This window comes from Dromaius novaehollandiae, chromosome 35, assembly GCF_036370855.1.
Source record: "Dromaius novaehollandiae isolate bDroNov1 chromosome 35, bDroNov1.hap1, whole genome shotgun sequence".
Taxonomy (NCBI): Eukaryota; Metazoa; Chordata; class Aves; order Casuariiformes; family Dromaiidae; genus Dromaius; species Dromaius novaehollandiae.
In genome coordinates, this window is record NC_088134.1 from 448,246 (window position 1) to 463,967 (window position 15,722).

The following is a 15,722-nucleotide window of genomic DNA, read 5'->3' on the forward strand; positions in this document are numbered from 1 at the left end:
TCGTGCAAGGCGTCCTCGTGCAAGGCATCCTTGTGCCACGCCAGCGAGCCCCGGTCACGGCAGCAAACGGTTTATTGGCTTGTGTCAGGAATCCCCCCCCCGCCGGCCCCCGTGCGAGGGCGGCTCCACCGCATCCTCGTGCGACGGGCGCTGCCCCCCCGTGTCCTCGTGCGACGGGCGCTGCCCCCCCGCGTCCTCGTGCGAGGGCTCCTCCAGCGGCAGCAGGCAGCCTGGGGGGGGGGGGGGGGGAATAAAGCATCTGTTACCATGGTGACGGCTCTGTCCCGGACGCCTGGGCCCCTGGGAGGGGGACTGGGGGGCACCTGGGTCCCTGGGGGGGGATGGGGGGCTCCCGGACGCCTGGGTCCCTGGGAGGGGGATGGGGGGCACCTGGGTCCCTGGGGGGGGATGGGGGGCTCCCGGACGCCTGGGTCCCTGGGGGGGGGGACTGGGGGGCACCTGGGTCCCTGGGGGGGGATGGGGGGCTCCCGGACGCCTGGGTCCCTGGGGGTGGGGGGCACCTGGATGCCTGGGTCCCTGGGGGGGGCTGGGGGGCTCCCGGACGCCTGGGCCCTTACGGTGCGGGCGCAGCTGGAGGGCGCAGAGGAAGTAGCGGGGCGGGAGGCAGCCGCTGGCGTCGCCGGGCGTCAGGATCACCCCGTTGGCGGCGCGGAAGAAGGGGATCCCGTCTGCGGGCGGCCCGTCAGGCCCGGACGCCGGGGCCCCCCCGGACGCCGGGGCCCCCCCCCCGGCTCCCGCTCACCGGCCAGCGCCCGGGGGCCGTCGATGAGGATGGCGATTTCGGCGTCCGGCCTCATCCCTGCGGACGCAGACGGAAATGGGGGGTCAGGGGGGCCCGGACGCCTGGGCCCCGGGGCAGGGGGGTCGGGGGGCTCCCGGACACCTGGGCCCGGGGGGGGGCGGGGGGGACACTCACCGCTGCGCACGCCGGGGTCCCCGGGCAGCCCCGGCGCCAGGTGGATGTGGGTCCGCCCCATGGGCCGCAGCCCCCCGGCCCGGATCGGGGCCCAGCACCGGCGCCGGGTGCCGTGAGCCAGCGTCGGCGGCAGCTGCTCCGGCGTCACCAGCGCCGCCAGCTCCAGCTCTGGCACCTGCCCGGCACCGGGTCACCGCCGGCGTCACCGCGACACCAGCAACGTCACCGTGACACCATCGGCATCGGTGTTGGCAGCACCGTCACCCGCGCCGGCTGCTCCGGCCGGGGCGGCGCCCCCAAACCCACCCCCGGCCCCTCCCCGGCCCCCCAGTTCCCACCCCGGGACCTCAGAGCCCCCCAGGACCCCGAATTCCCACCCCGGGACCCCAATATCCCCCCAGGGACCCCAATATCCTCTCTGGGACCCCCAGAGCCCCCCTGGGACCCCCAGAGCCCCCAAGCACCCCCATTCCCAGCTCAGGACCCCCAGAGCCATCCCAGGACCCCAATATCCTCTCTGGACCCCCAGATCCCCCCCCAGCACCCCACATCCCCTCCCAAAGACCCCGATACCCCCCAGCACCCCAATTCCTTCTCTGAGACCCCCCAAATCCCTCTGCAACGCTCCCATGTGCTTCTGGACCCCTCTCTGCCTTGAGGCACCCCAGGGACCCCCCAACCTCTCCTGGGACTCCCAACTTCCCTCCAGGACTCCTAACACCCCCCCCAGGAACCCCTAACACCCCCCGGGACCCCCAACTTCCCCCCTGGGACCCCCAACACCCCCCAGAACCCACAAATTCCCCCAGGACCCCCAACACCTTCCTTGGGACCCCCAACACCACCCCAGAGGCCCCCAACCCCCCTGCAGGACTCCTAACACCCCCCCAGGAACCCCTAACACCCTCCTGGGACTCCCAACTTCCCCCCCAGACTCCCAACACCCCTCGCGAGCCCCAACACCAGCACAGGGACCCGCCCACACACTGCCTGCTACCCCCAACTTCCCTTGGGACCGCTAATGTCCCCCAAGACCCCCCAACACCCCTCCTGGGATCCCCAACACCCCGCCAGGGACCCCGCAACCTCCCCCAGAACCCCCAACCACCCTCCAGGACTCCTAACACCCTCCCTGGGACCCCCAACACTCCCCAAAACCCCCAACACCCCCCCAGGGACCCCCAACCTCCCCCCAGGACTCCTAACACTCTCCCTGGGACCCCCAACACTCCCCAGAACCCCCAACAACCCCCCAGGGACCCCCAACCTCCCCCAGAACCCCCAACACCCCTCCAGGACCCCCAACACCCCCCCAGGGACCCCCCAACCTCTCTCTAGAACCTGCAACCCCCCTCCAGGACTCCTAACAGCTCCCCTGGAACCCCCAACACCCCCCTAGGGACCCCTAACCTTCCCCAGGACCCCCAGCCCCCCCCGAGGCTGCCCCCAGCCCCCCGAGCCGCCGCGGGACCCCCCACATCCCCCTCCGGGCCCCCCCGGCACCTGCAGCGAGTGGCCCTGGTTGGCGCGCAGGCGCAGCGGGCCGGACCGCAGGGCGAAGCGCTGCTTGGGGTCGGCGGCCACCAGGCGCCTCACGTCGCCCTCCGAGACCCCCGCGAAGGGCGGCAGCCGCAGCAGCGCCCCCACCTCCACGAAGCCGTCTGCCCCCCCCGCGCCCCCCCCAGCACCGTCACCGTGGGCCCAGGCGTCCGGGCAGCGCCCCCGGCCCAGTGTCACCCCTCCCCGACCCCCACCCTCCAAACCAGGGACTGCACCAGGGGCCCAGGCATCCGGGGCTGCATCCTGGGGTCACCCTTGGGGACCCAGGTGTCCCAGGGGGGCTCTCCCACCCCACCCCACCGCATTGGGACCTCCCCTGAAGCGCATGTGGGGCAGGAGGGTCCTTGGGGGGCAGCTGGGGGGCCTAGGGGTGGTCAGGAGGCAGTTGGGGGTCTCAGGAGGCAGCTGGGAGGGTCTCGGGGGGCACTTGGGGGGTCCTGGGGGCAGCTGGGGGCTTTCAGGGAGCAGTTGGGGGCTCTCAGTGGTCCGGGGTGGCTCTTGGGGGCCCCCTGACGATCTTTGAGGGTTGAGGAGATCCCGGGGGGGCACTTGGGGGTCCTGGGGCAGGTCCCAGGGGCAGTGGGGGGTCCAAAGGCACAGATTTGAGCACTAGGGTGGATCTCAGGGGCAATTGGGGGCCCCTGGGGGGGTCCCAGGGGCATTTAGGGGGCACTGGGGACAGTTGGGGGTCCCAGGGCAGATACCGGGGGCAGTTGGGGGTCCTTGGGGGCAGATGTCGGCGCTGAGGCAGATCTCAGGGGCAGCTGGAGGCCCCTTGGGGGGGGGCGGGGACATTTAGGGGGCCCTGGGGGTCCGGGGCAGATCTCGGGGGGCAGTTGGGGGGCCCTGGGGGCATTTAGGGGGCCCTGGGGGCAGTTGGGGGGCAGCTGGGGGTCCCGGGACGCACCGGGCCCCATGGGCAGCCCCATGGCGACGGCCCCGTGGCGCAGGACGTAGCTCAGGGCCTTGGAGAGCCGCACGACGGGGTCCTGCGAGAGAGGGGCGGTGGGTGCCGGGACGCCGGGGCCCCTCCCGGGACGCCGGGGCCCCCCGCGGCTCCCACCTGCTCCCGGCGCCGCCGCCGCCGCCGCTCAGCGCCGCCCTCCTCCTCCATGGCGGCCTCGACGCGTCACGTGCCCGCCCGCCCCACGCCACGTGGTCCGCCGCGAGCCGCGTCACGTGGCCGCTGCACCGCCCCCCCCCCCGCGCCCCACGTGATCCGCCGCGAGCCGCGTCGCGTGGACGCGTCACCGCCCCCCCCCCCCCGCGCGCCACATCACGTGGCCGCATCACCGCCCCCCCGCCACGTGGGCGCCGCCGCGGGGGCCGATGGGAGCTGTAGTTCCGAGCGGCGCTGCAGCTGCCGGGGGGGGGGGGGCAGGACGCCTGGGCCCCTGCGGGGGGGGGGGAACCGGGCCGAGGGCCCCCGGGGAGGGCGCTGAGGGGCTGCGCAGGAGCCTCGCTGGCTGAGACGGGCCCGGACGCCGGGGTCCCCGGGGGCGGGGGGTTGGGGGGTCCCCGGACGCCTGGGCCCCGTCGGCGGCGCGCGAGGACGAGGCGGGGGCGGCGGCGCCTGGGTTTATTGCGCGGCGGCGGCTCAGTCCAGCTTGCGGGCGCCCAGCTTGAGCGGCCCCCGGGGCGGCTTGCGGGCGGCGCGCCGGGCCTCCAGCTCCCGCCGCCGCTGCTCCCGCCGCTCCGGCCGCTCCGGCTGCTCCGGCTCCGGCTCCCGCCGCGGCTCCGGCTCCGGCTCCCGCCGCTCCGGCTGCTCCCGCCGCTCCGGCCGCGTCTGCCGCCCCCCGGCAGCTCCTGCAGGCGACGGCGGCTCAGCCGGGCCCCACTGGGACCAGTACAGGGGAGAGGGAAGGGAACTGGGCGCCAGTATGGGGTGATGGGGCGGACTGGGCACCAGTATGGTGGCCAAAGGGGGACTGGGCACCAGTATGGTACAGAGGGAGGGGAACTGGGCACCAGTATGGAGTGTTGAGGGGAACTGGGCCCAGTATGGCAGTGAGCGGAGGACTGGGAAGCAGTCTGGTAGTGAGGGGGGGGACTGAGCACCAGTATGGTGGAGAGGGAAGGGAACTGGGCGCCAGTATGGGGTGATGGGTTGGACTGGGCACCAGTATGGTGGCCCAAGGGGGCCTGGGCACCAGTATGGTACAGAGGATGGGGAACTGGGCACCAGTATGGGGTGACAGGGGGGGAATGGGCACCAGTATGGTGGCCAAAGGGGGACTGGGCACCAGTATGGTGGAGAGAGAAGGGAACTGGGCCCAGTATGGGGTGATGGGGCGGGACCTGCGAACCAGTATGGCAGTGAGGGAGGGGAACTGGGTCCAGTATGGAGTGACGGGGGAGACTGGGAACCAGTATGGCAGTGGAGGGGGGGGGAACTGGGCCCCATACGGGGTGATGGGGGGGGACTGGGCACCAGTATGGTGGAGAGAGAAGGGAACTGGGCACCAGTATGTGGTGATGCCGGGGACTGGGAACCAGTATGGTGCAGAGGGAGGGGAACTGGACCCAATATGGCAGTGACGGGGGGGAACTGGGCCCAGCATGGGGTGAGGGGGGGGGAACTGGCCCTGGCGGGGGGGGGGACTCACCGGTGGAGGGGGGCAGTGGGGCCCAGGCGTCCTCGGCGGCAGGGCCCAGGGCGGCGAAGGGGTCGGGCTCGCCGGCCCGGGGCCACTCGTAGTCGCTGGCCGGGCGGGTGCCGGGAGGGGCGGCCGGGGCGCTGCTCCCCCCGCCGGGGCGGGCCCAGGTGTCCGGGTCCTGGGCGAGGGGGGAGGGTCGGTGCGGCGGGCCCAGGCGTCCGGGCACCGCCCCGTCCCCCCCCCCAGCCGCGTCTCACCTCGAGGCTGCCCCAGTCCTCCTCGTCCCAGCGCTCCAGCTCCTCCGGCTCCTCCGGCTCCTCCGGCTCCTCCGGCTCCGGCTCCGGCTCCGGCGTCTCCTGGGGCGGCGGCGCGGGCGGCTCCGGCGCTGCCGCTGGCTCTGCGCCACGGAGGGCTGGCGGGGGGGGCCCAGGCGTCCGGGCTCCGGGGCACCCGGGCAGCCGTGGGCCCAGGTGTCCGGGTGCCAGGTATCCCAGCTCCCAGGTATCCCAGCTCCCGTGGGCCCAGGCGTCCGGGGCCCCGGCGTCCCCCCCCCGCAGGCCCAGGCGTCCGGGGCCCAGTTGTCCCCCCTCCTGTGGGCCCAGTTGTCCCCCTCCCATGGGCCCAGGCGTCCGGGCCCAGGCGTCCCCCCCCGCGGGCCCAGGCGTCCGGGCGGCGGCACTCACCGGGGGCGGGTGCCGGGGCGGCGCCGGGGCCGCCCATGAGCTTGGCGGTGAGCGAGGAGACGCCGGTGACGGCCCAGGTGACGGCAGCCCCCAGCCCCGCGGCCCCCCCGGACTCCGGCGCCGTCTCTGCCTCTGCGGGGGGGGGACGGGGATGGCGTGGTGGCTCCGGTGCCCGCGGCGCGTCCCCCTGTCACCCGTGTCCCCCCCCGTGTCCCCACGTCCCCCCTGTGTCCCCACGTCCCTGCATCTCCCCATCCCGTGTCCCCCCATGTCCCTCTGTGTCCTCCCATGTCCCCCTTTCCCTGCGTCCCCGTGTCCTCCCTCATCCCTCTTTCCCTGTGTCCCCTCGTGCCCCCCCGGACCTCTTGTGTCCCCACCATGTCCCCCACGTCCCCCCCGTGTCCCCATGTCCCCCCACGTCCCTGCATCTCCCCATCCTGTGTCCCCCCATGTCCCCTGTGTCCCCGTCCCCGTCCCCCTTTCCCTGTGTCCCCACCATGTCCCCCATGTCCCCCATGTCCCCCCCCGTGTCCCCTGTGTCCCCCCCATGTCCCCCCCCACGTCCCCCGTCCCCCCGCGCTCACCCGGGGCCGGCAGCCCGCCGGGAGCCTCCGAAGCCGCCTCCAGCTTGTCCAGGAAGCTGCGGATCACCCGGAACGCCTGCGGGGGGGGGGGGGGCTCAGTGGGGCCGCGGCCGGTGCCCAGAGCACCCCGTGGTGCCAGAGCCGGGACCCGGAGCACCCCATGAGTCCAACACTGGCACCCAGAGCCTGGAGCACCCCGGGGTGCCATTGCCACGACCCAGAGCTCCCCACGGCTCTGACACCAGCACCTGGGGCTCCCTGGGGTGCCAGAGCCGGGACCCAGAGCTCCCCAGGGTGCCATTGCCAGGACCCAGAGCTCCCCACAGCTCCAACATCTGCACCCACAGCACCCACAGCTCCAACATTAGCACCCAGAGCACCCCGGGGTGCCACTGCCATGACCCGGAGCTCCCCATGGGTCTGACACCAGCACCCAGAGCACCCCGGGGCCCTGACATGGACACCCAGAGCACCCACGGCTCCGACACCGGCACCCAGAGCACCCCAGGGTGCCATTGCCATGACCCAGAGCTCCCCATGGCTCCGACTCCAACACCCAGAGCACCCCGGGGTGCCAGAGCTGGGACCCGGAGCTCCCCATGGGTCTGACATGGACACCCAGAGCACCCACGGCTCCGACACCGGCACCCAGAGCACCCCAGGGTGCCATTGCCACAACCCAGAGCACCCCATGGGTCTGACACCAGCACCCAGAGCTCCCCAGGGCTCCAATACTGGCACCCGGAGCACCCCAGGGTGCTGGAGCCACGACCCAGAGCTCCCCAGGGCTCCCACACCGGCACCCGGAGCACCCCGGGGTGCCAGTGCCACAACCTGGAGCTCCCCACGGCTCCCACACCGGCACCCGGAGCACCCCAGGGCTGTGACACCAGCAGCTGGAGCACCCCAGGGCTCCCACACCGGCACCCGGAGCACCCCGGGGTGCCAGTGCCACAACCTGGAGCTCCCCATGGCTCCCACAACGGCACCCGGAGCTCCCCAGGGTGCCATTGCCATGACCCAGAGCTCCCCATGGGTCTGCAACCAGCACCCAGAGCTCCCCACAGGTCCGATGCCTGCACCCAGAGCACCCCAGGGCTCCCACACCGGCACCCGGAGCTCCCCAGGGCTGTGACACCAGCACCCGGAGCACCCCGGGGTGCCAGTGCCACAACCCGGAGCTCCCCACGGCTCCCACACCGGCACCCGGAGCACCCCGGGGTGCCAGTGCCACAACCTGGAGCTCCCCACGGCTCCCACACCGGCACCCGGAGCACCCCAGGGCTGTGACACCAGCACCCGGAGCTCCCCAGGACTCCCACACCAGCACCTGGAGCACCCCGGGGTGCCAGTGCCACAACCCGGAGCTCCCCAGGGCTCCCACACTGGCACCCGGAGCTCCCCAGGGCTCCCACACCGGCACCCGGAGCACCCCGGGGTGGCGGCGGCGGCGGCGGCGGGGCGGGCGCCCGTCTCACCTGGTCGCGGACGGCCTTGTCGGGGTCGACGGCGAGGCCGCAGAGCGCGGGCAGGACGCGGGCGGCGCAGTCGGCGGGCGAGTAGCAGCCGTGGGTGGCGGCGAAGGCCAGGGCGGCGGCGGCGCGGGCCGGCGCAAAGGGGTCGCGGGCCGCGCGGGCGAAGGCGGGCGCCAGCACCCGCCGACGCGTCTGCGGGACCCCGTGAGCTGGGGGGGACGCGGCGCCGCGGGGGGGGACGCGGTGGGTGACAAGGAGATGTGGGTGACAAGGAGGTGACGTGATGGGGGACGCGATGGGGGGACGCGATGGGGGGATGCAGCGGGTGATGGGGAGGTGACATGGTGGCTGACAAGGAGATGTGGGTGACAAGGAGGTGACGTGATGGGGGACATGATGGGGGGACGCGATGGGGGGAAGCAGCGGGTGACGGGGAGGTGACGCGATGGGTGACAAGGAGGGGACACAGCAGGTGACAGGCAGATGACATGGCAGTGACAGCGAGGGGACGCAGCAGGTGATGGGGAGGTGACGCAATGGGGTGACAGGGAGGTGACACGGCAAGGGGCCGCAATGGGGGGCTCACGGCGGGGCTCAGCAGGGGCCCAATCTTGCCCAGGGGGGACGCGGTGGGTGGCGGGGAGGTGACACGATGGGGTGGCGGGGAGGTGACACGATGGGGTGGCGGGGAGGTGACACGATGGGGACTCACGGCGGGGCTCAGCAGGGGCCCGATCTTGCCCAGGCAGACGGTGGCGTTGCAGCGGATGGGCCCCAGCGCGTCCTGCGCCTGCAGCCGCCCCAGGTGCCGCAGCAGCTCCCCGTCGCGGGTGGCCGCGCTCAGCTTCGGCGCCAGCAGCAGCATCGCCTGCGCCGCGGGGGGGGGGAGAACGGGGGGGGTGAGGGCCCCGGCGTCCGGGGCGCCCCGCCTCCCCCACCCTGGGGACCCAGGCTTCCGGGGGCTCCCCAACACCCCCACCCCAGGGACCCAGGCGTCTGGGAGCCCTCCCTGCCCAGGTGGGCCCAGGCATCCGGGTGCCCCCCCTCCAGCCCCAGGGCCCAGGTGTCCAGGTGCCCCCCTCCCTGGGGGCCCAGGCGTCCCGGGGCCCCCCCACCCAGGGGCCCAGGCATCCGGGTGCCCCCCTCCCCCAGGCGTCTGGGTGTCCCCCCCCCTCCCCTGGGGTCCAGGCATCTGGGTGCCCCCGCCCCGGGGCCCAGGCGTCCGGGTGCCCCCCTCCCCCAGGGCCCAGGCGTCCCGGGGCCCTCCCCACCCTGGGGGGGCCCAGGCGTCCGGGGGCTCCCCAACACCCCCACCCCAGGGACCCAGGCGTCTGGGAGCCCTCCCTGCCCAGGTGGGCCCAGGCATCCGGGTGCCCCCCCCTCCAGCCCCAGGGCCCAGGTGTCCAGGTGCCCCCCTCCCCCAGGGCCCAGGCGTCTGGGTGTCCCCCCCCCCCCTCCCCTGGGATCCAGACATCTGGGTGCCCCCCTCCCCCAGGGCCCAGGCGTCCCGGGGCCCTCCCCACCCTGGGGGGGCCCAGGCGTCCGGGCCCCGGCGCGCGGCACCTTGACGGTCTGCTCGCGGATGGCGGGGTTGGTGTCGAGGAAGCCGAGGGCGACGGGGGGGAAGATCTGCGCGTTCACCGTCGCCTCCGGCAGGAACTCGATGTAGTGCTCCAGCTGCGGGGGGGGCAGCGGGCCCAGGCGTCCGGGGGGGCTGCGGCAGCGCCCCGGCCTCCGAGCGCGCGTGCCCCCCGCCCCCCGGCCCCCCCGGCCCTACCTGCTGCAGGAGGCGGATGCGCAGGGCCCGGTCGGGGGACGAGAAGAGCTTGACGATGACGGGGACGATGCGCTCCTGGTACTCGGGCGGCTCCAGCAGCCTCCCGACCTGCGGGGACGCGGGGGGGGGGACAGGGGTGTCCCGGGGGGGTGACGGGGACACCCCAGGGGTGACAGGGACCGCGGGGGGGGCAATGGCGATGCCCCAGGGGGTGATGGGGACGTCCCAGGGGCCCTGGGGGGGGGTGATGGGGATGCCCCGGGGGGGATGGGGACACCCCAGGGGCGATGGGGACACCCCGGGGGGGTGACGGGGACATCCCGGGGGACTATGGGGAGGCCCCAGGGGGTGACAGGGATGTCCCGGGGGATGATGGGGACCTGGGGGGCGATGGGGACGCCCTGGTGGGGGGTGACAGGGACCCCAGGGGGTGACAGGGATGCCCTGGGGGGGTGACGGGGACCCTGGGGGGTGGGGGGACGACCTGGGGGGGTGATGGGGACCTGGGGGGCGATGGGGACGCCCCAGGGGGTGACGGGGACGCCCCGGGGGGTGACGGGGACCCCAGGGGGTGAGAGGGACACCCTGGGGGGGTGACAAGGACCCCGGGGGGTGACGGGGACGCCCCGGGGGGGCGATGGGGACCCCAGGGGGTGACGGGGATGCCCCAGGGGGGTGACGAGGACCCCGGGGGGTGACAGGGACACCCTGGGGGGGTGACAGGAACCCCAGGGGGTGACAGGGACGCCCCGAGGGGGTGACGAGGACCCCGGGGGGTGACGGGGACGCCCCGGGGGGGCGATGGGGACCCCAGGGGGTGACAGGGACACCCCAGGGGGGTGACAGGGACCCCAGGGGGTGACAGGGACGCCCCGAGGGGGTGACGAGGACCCCGGGGGGGGGGGGGGGGGGAAACGCGTCCCGTCCCGCCGGCGGGCCTCACCTTGAAGAGGGCGGGGAGGACGGCGGCGCCGGCACTGCCGAACTCGACGGCCGCCAGCAGCCGCGGCAGCACTTTGTGGCGGCAGGCGGCGGGCGGGAAGGCGTCGAGGCGGCCGCCGAGGCCCTGCAGGAACCGCTGCCGCTCGGCCGCGTCCTGCAGCTGCGGGGACGGCGGTGACGCCACGGCGGGGACGGGGACGCGCGGGGACGCGCGGGGACACGCGGGGACGCGCGGGGACACGCGCCCCCCCCACCTGCAGCTCCTCCAGGGAGAGGTTGGTGGCGACGAAGTCGCAGTCGAGGAAGGCGCCGGGGCGGCGGCAGCGCTGCAGCAGCTGCGCCGGGTCGGGCCGGGCGCCGGGCTCGGCCGCCACCAGCTCGCAGTAGTGCGGCACCAGCGCCGACGGGATCTGCCGGGGCCCAGGCGTCCGGGCGGGCTCCGACGCGCCGCGCGCCCGCCCCGGGGGCCCAGGCGTCCGGGGATCCCGCGCCCACCCGGGGGCCCAGGCGTCCGGGGGATCCTGCACCCACCCCGGGGACCCAGGCGTCCGGGGATCCCACGTCCACCCAGGGGCCCAGGCGTCCGGGGATCCCACACCCACCTGGGAGCCCAGGCGTCCAGGTGCCCTCCTCCCTTGGGGCCCAGGTGTCCGGGGCCCCCCCCCCATCTCTACCCCTCCTGCTCCCCAGGGGCCCAGGCGTCTGAGTTCCCCCCACCCCGGGGGCCCAGGTGTCCGAGTCTCCCCTGCCCCGGGGGCCCAGGTGTCCGGGGATCCCGCGCCCACCCAGGGGCCCAGGCGTCCGGGTTCCCCTCTCCCCAAGGGCCCAGGCGTCCGGGTTCCTCCTGCCCCGGTGGCCCAGGTGTCCAAGTTCCCCCCGCCCCGGGGGCCCAGGCGTCCGAGTCCCCCCCACCCAGGGGCCCAGGCGTCCGGGTGCCCTCCACCCAGGGGCCCAGGCGTCCGGGCTCACCTTGCCGAAGGAGCGCAGCGCCCCGGCCCGGTTCCCCCCCCCACCCAGGGGCCCAGGCGTCCGAGTCCCCCCCACCCAGGGGCCCAGGCGTCCGGGCTCACCTTGCCGAAGGAGCGCAGCGCCCCGGCCCGGGGCAGCGGCCCGTTGAAAACCTCCCAGATGAGGCAGCCCAGGCGCCACATGTCCCCTGCCCTGCGCGGGGACAGCAGGGACAGCGGGGACACGGTGACAGCGGGGACACGGGACCGACCCCCCAGCGGCCCCAGTACCCGTCGCTGTGCCCCCCCCACCCCCCAAGTCCCCGTGTCCCCCGTCCCGGGACTCACCAGGCCCCGTCCCCATCCCGAGTCCCCCCCAAATCCCCTCGTGTCCCCCCTTGTCCCCACCCCGTGTCCCCCTGGTGCCCCCCATGTCCCCAACCCCCGTGTCCCTGTGTCCCCCCACGTCCCCACCCCGTGTCCCCCCCATGTTCCCCCATATCCATGTCCCCTCCATCGCCCCCGTGTCCCCTGTCCCCGTCTCCCCCCATGTCCCCCTGTGTCCCCTCCATCACCCCCCACGTCCCCTCGTGTCCCCCCCCATGTCCCCCCCACACCGTCACTCACCAGGGATGCGCCCGGTCGTGGGAGGCGGTGCCCAGCTCGGGGGGGTCGTAGGGCCGGGGGGGCCCCGGCGTCCGGGCCGGGGGGGGGTCGTCGGCGGGGGCCACCCGCTCCAGCCCCCCCAGCTTCCACTCGCCCGCCCGGTCCACGAAGACGGCGCCGGGGCCCAGCGCGCGGTGCACCAGGCCGCAGCCCGCCAGGAAGCCCAGCGCCTTCTGCGCCCGGACGCCTGGGTCCCGCGCTGCCCGGACGCCTGGGCCCCCCCCCGCCGCCCCCCCGGACGCCGGGGCCCCCTCCCCGCGCGCCTGGGCCCCCCCCAGCCCCGGACGCCTGGGCCCCCCCAGGGACCCTGAGGTCCCTCCTGGACACCTGGGTTCCACGGGGGATGGTCCCACCTCTCCCTGGACACCTGGGCCCCTCCCGGATGCCTGGGCCCCCCCTGGACATTGGGGTCCCTCTCAGGCATCAGGGCCCCTCTCCCCGGATGCCTGGGCCCCTCCTGGATGCCTGGGCCCCTCCCGGATGCCTGCCCCCCCCCTGGGACTCCTGGGTCCCTCCTGACACGGGGTCCCCCCCTCCCGGACGCCTGGGTCCCTGCCATGCCTCAGGGTCCCCCCCAGATGTCTGCTTCCCCCCACCCAGACACTTGGGCCCCCCCGGATGCCTGGGCCCCCCCGGATGCCTTGGGCCCCCCCCAGACGCCTGGGCCCCCCCCCAGACGCCTGCCCCCCCCCCCAGACGCCTGGGCCCTTCTCATGCCTCAGGGTCCCCCCCAGATGCCTACTTCCCCTCCCCGGGGACACCTGGGCCCCCCAGACGCCTGGGCCCCTCCCCGGACGCCTGGGCCCCCCGGACGCCTGGGCCCCCCGGACGCCTGGGCCCCCGCTCACCAGGAGCTGGTGCAGCCCCCAGGCGACCTCGGGCTCGGGCAGGGCCCCGGCCCGGCCCCGCAGGTGCAGCCGCAGCGGCGTCACCGGCTCCGTCACCATGTAGATGCACTTGTCCGTCTGCCGGGGCGGCACCCGGGTCCCCCCGTGTCCCTCTGGGTCCTCCGGGTCCCCCTGTGTCCCCCTGGGTCCCCCATGTCCCCCCAGTCCCTCTGGGTCCCCCCATGTCTCTCCGTGTCCCCCATTTCCCCCTGTGTCCCCCCATGTCTCTCTATGTCCCCCAGGTCCCCTATTTCCCTCTGTGTCCCGCATTTCCCCCTGTGTCCCCTCATGTCCCTCCGTGTGCCCCATGCCCCTCCGGGTCCCCCCAGGTCCCCCCATGTTTCCCGGGTCCCTCCAGGTCCCCCCATGTCCCTCCGTGTCCCCCGTGTCCCTCTGGGTTCCTCTAGGTCCCCTGTGTCCCCTCATGTGCCCTGGGTCCCCCCATGTCCCCCGCGTTCCTCTGGATTCCTCTAGGTCCCCTGTGTACCCCTGTGTCCCCTGTGTCACCCCATGTTACCTGGGTCTCTCTGCGTCCCTCAGGGTCCCCCCATGTCCCCAACATCTCCCTGTCCCCCCGTGTCCCCCCAATGTCCCGTGTCCCCACACCCCTGTGTCCCATGTCCCTGTGTCCCCGTGTCCCCCCCCATGTCCCCCGTGTCCCCCCCCGTGTCACCTCCAGCCCGTCGACGTAGGCCACCACGTTGGGGTGCCGCAGGGTCTTGAGGCGCTTGAGGGCGGCGCGGGCGGCGCAGGTCTGCTCGGGCGCCCCGGGGCGCACGTCGTGCACGAACACCGACACCGGCTCCCCCGTGGCCTGCGGGGACACGGGGACACCGTCACTGTCACCGTCACCGTCACCACCACCCTCACCGTCACCCTCCCTGTCACCCCCAGCGTCCCCGTCCCCCGCCCCGGGGCGCACGTCGTGCACGAACACCGACACCGGCTCCCCCGTGGCCTGCGGGGACACCGTCACTGTCACCGTCACTGTCACCATCACCCTCACCCATCCCCGCAGGGGCCCTGGTCCCCCGTCCCGGTCCCGGTCCCCCTCCCTGTCCCCACGTGTCCTCTCCCCACCCCACACCTGGCCCCAGCCCCATCCTTGGTCCCTGTCCCCATCCCTGTCCCCATGTGTCCCCCCGCCCCATGCCTGGCCCGTCCCCACACGTCCCCTACCTGCCCCACGCCTGTCCCTGTCCCTGTCCCCATCCCCATCCCTCTCCCTATCCTTGGTCCTATCCCCATCCCTGTCCCCATCCCTGTCCCCACACGTCCCCTCCCTGCCCCACGCCTGGCCCCTGTCCCCATCCCTCTCCCTATCCTTGGTCCTATCCCCATCCCTGTCCCCATCCCTGTCCCCACACGTCCCCTCCCTGCCCCACGCCTGGCCCCGTCCCCATCCCTCTCCCTATCCTTGGTCCTATCCCCATCCCTGTCCCCATCCCTGTCCCCATCCCTGTCCCCACACGTCCCCTCCCTGCCCCACGCCTGGCCCCGTCCCCATCCCTCTCCCTATCCTTGGTCCTGTCCCCATCCCTGTCCCCATCCCTGTCCCCACATGTCCCCTCCCTGCCCCACGCCTGGCCCCGTCCCCATCCCTCTCCCTATCCTTGGTCCTATCCCCATCGCTGTCCCCATCCCTGTCCCCACACGTCCCCTCCCTGCCCCACGCCTGGCCCCGTCCCCATCCCTCTCCCTATCCTTGGTCCTATCCCCATCCCTGTCCCCGTCCCCATCCCCATCCCTGTCCCCACACGTCCCCTCCCTGCCCCACGCCTGGCCCCGTCCCCATCCCTCTCCCTATCCTTGGTCCTATCCCCATCCCTGTCCCCATCCCTGTCCCCACACGTCCCCTCCCTGCCCCACGCCTGGCCCCATCCCCATCCCTCTCCCTATCCTTGGTCCTATCCCCATCCCTGTCCCCATCCCTGTCCCCACACGTCCCCTCCCTGCCCCACGCCTGGCCCCTGGCCCCATCCCTCTCCCTATCCTTGGTCCTGTCCCCATCCCTGTCCCCATCCCTGTCCCCATCCCTGTCCCCACACGTCCCCTCCCTGCCCCACGCCTGGCCCCGTCCCCATCCCTCTCCCTATCCTTGGTCCTATCCCCATCCCTGTCCCCATCCCTGTCCCCATCCCTGTCCCCACACGTCCCCTCCCTGCCCCACGCCTGGCCCCGTCCCCGTCCCCGTCCCCCTCACAGGCCCCAGCTCCTGGTCCCCCCGTCCCCGTCCCCGTCCCTGGTCCCTGGTCCCGGTCCCGGTCCGCAGAGAGGCCCCAGCTCCTGGTGCCGCTGCCCCCGCTGTCCCCCCCGGCCCCCCCGGTGCCCCCCCCGGCCCCCCTCACCTTGCGGCGGCCGCGCAGGAGCCGCCAGGCCGCGGGCGGGTCCGGGCCGGGCTCCGGCTCCGGGTCGGGCTGCGGGTCCGGGTCCGGGCCGGGCTCGGGGGGGCCGAGCTCGAAGGGGAAGTCGCGGACCGGGTCCCGGGAGAAGAGCCACATCCCGGCGGCGGCGACACCGGCCGGGGACCGGGAGCGGGAGCGGGAGGGGGACGGACCGGGGGGACGGGGAGAGGGACGGACCGGGGGAGGGACCGGGGGGACGGGGAGAGGGGACGGACCAGAGGGAGGGACCGGGGGAGGGACCGGGGGGACGGGGAGAGGGGAC

General features: G+C 74.6%; 2 protein-coding genes across 5 annotated transcripts; both read right to left on the reverse strand.

Annotated features, from left to right (window-relative positions):
- Positions 1-40: 40 nt before the first annotated feature.
- Positions 41-3,678, reverse strand: TRPT1 (tRNA phosphotransferase 1). Of its 2 annotated transcripts, none has more exons than XM_064503262.1 (7): positions 3,561-3,678; positions 3,405-3,486; positions 2,441-2,598; positions 938-1,112; positions 764-820; positions 522-689; positions 41-230 (listed from the first exon to the last, which is right to left on the reverse strand). In XM_064503262.1, exons 1-7 carry the CDS (start codon positions 3,609-3,611, stop codon positions 85-87), a joined length of 837 nt encoding a protein of 278 aa, XP_064359332.1. In that variant the 5' UTR covers positions 3,612-3,678; the 3' UTR covers positions 41-84. The 2 variants fall into 2 exon arrangements, with proteins under 2 accessions (XP_064359332.1, XP_064359333.1); XM_064503263.1 differs by having other exon boundaries at positions 579-689; positions 3,561-3,676.
- Positions 3,679-4,062: 384 nt separating this feature from the next.
- Positions 4,063-15,647, reverse strand: SCYL1 (SCY1 like pseudokinase 1). Of its 3 annotated transcripts, none has more exons than XM_064503221.1 (16): positions 15,404-15,647; positions 13,729-13,869; positions 13,017-13,133; positions 12,130-12,341; positions 11,626-11,716; positions 10,810-10,965; positions 10,557-10,715; positions 9,614-9,721; positions 9,400-9,513; positions 8,549-8,704; positions 7,840-8,028; positions 6,362-6,437; positions 5,778-5,909; positions 5,352-5,491; positions 5,104-5,272; positions 4,063-4,303 (listed from the first exon to the last, which is right to left on the reverse strand). In XM_064503221.1, the coding sequence occupies exons 1-16, from the start codon at positions 15,554-15,556 to the stop codon at positions 4,095-4,097; spliced, it is 2,322 nt and encodes a 773-aa protein (XP_064359291.1). In that variant the 5' UTR covers positions 15,557-15,647; the 3' UTR covers positions 4,063-4,094. The 3 variants fall into 3 exon arrangements, with proteins under 3 accessions (XP_064359291.1, XP_064359290.1, XP_064359289.1); XM_064503220.1 differs by having other exon boundaries at positions 5,352-5,506; XM_064503219.1 differs by having other exon boundaries at positions 5,352-5,533.
- Between the last annotated feature and the right edge of the window lie 75 nt (positions 15,648-15,722).

What these genes read in the sequence shown, in the direction of transcription:
- TRPT1 (XM_064503262.1), bottom strand. Translation starts at nt 3,611, where the DNA reads ATGGAGGAGGAGGGCGGCGCTGAGCGGCGGCGGCGGCGGCGCCGGGAG. An exon ending in GGGGCTGCCCATGGGGCCCG is followed by an intron (nt 2,599 to 3,404) that starts GTGCGTCCCGGG and finishes CGGGGGGGGCAG; the next exon opens with ACGGCTTCGTGGAGGTGGGG. An exon ending in CGGCCCCCGGGCGCTGGCCG is followed by an intron (nt 690 to 763) that starts GTGAGCGGGAGC and finishes GGCCGCCCGCAG; the next exon opens with ACGGGATCCCCTTCTTCCGC.
- SCYL1 (XM_064503219.1), bottom strand. Translation starts at nt 15,556, where the DNA reads ATGTGGCTCTTCTCCCGGGACCCGGTCCGCGACTTCCCCTTCGAGCTC. An exon ending in CCTACGTCGACGGGCTGGAG is followed by an intron (nt 13,134 to 13,728) that starts GTGACACGGGGG and finishes CCGCCCCGGCAG; the next exon opens with ACGGACAAGTGCATCTACAT. An exon ending in TCCTCCCCGCCCTCTTCAAG is followed by an intron (nt 9,722 to 10,556) that starts GTGAGGCCCGCC and finishes GCGTCCCCGCAG; the next exon opens with GTCGGGAGGCTGCTGGAGCC.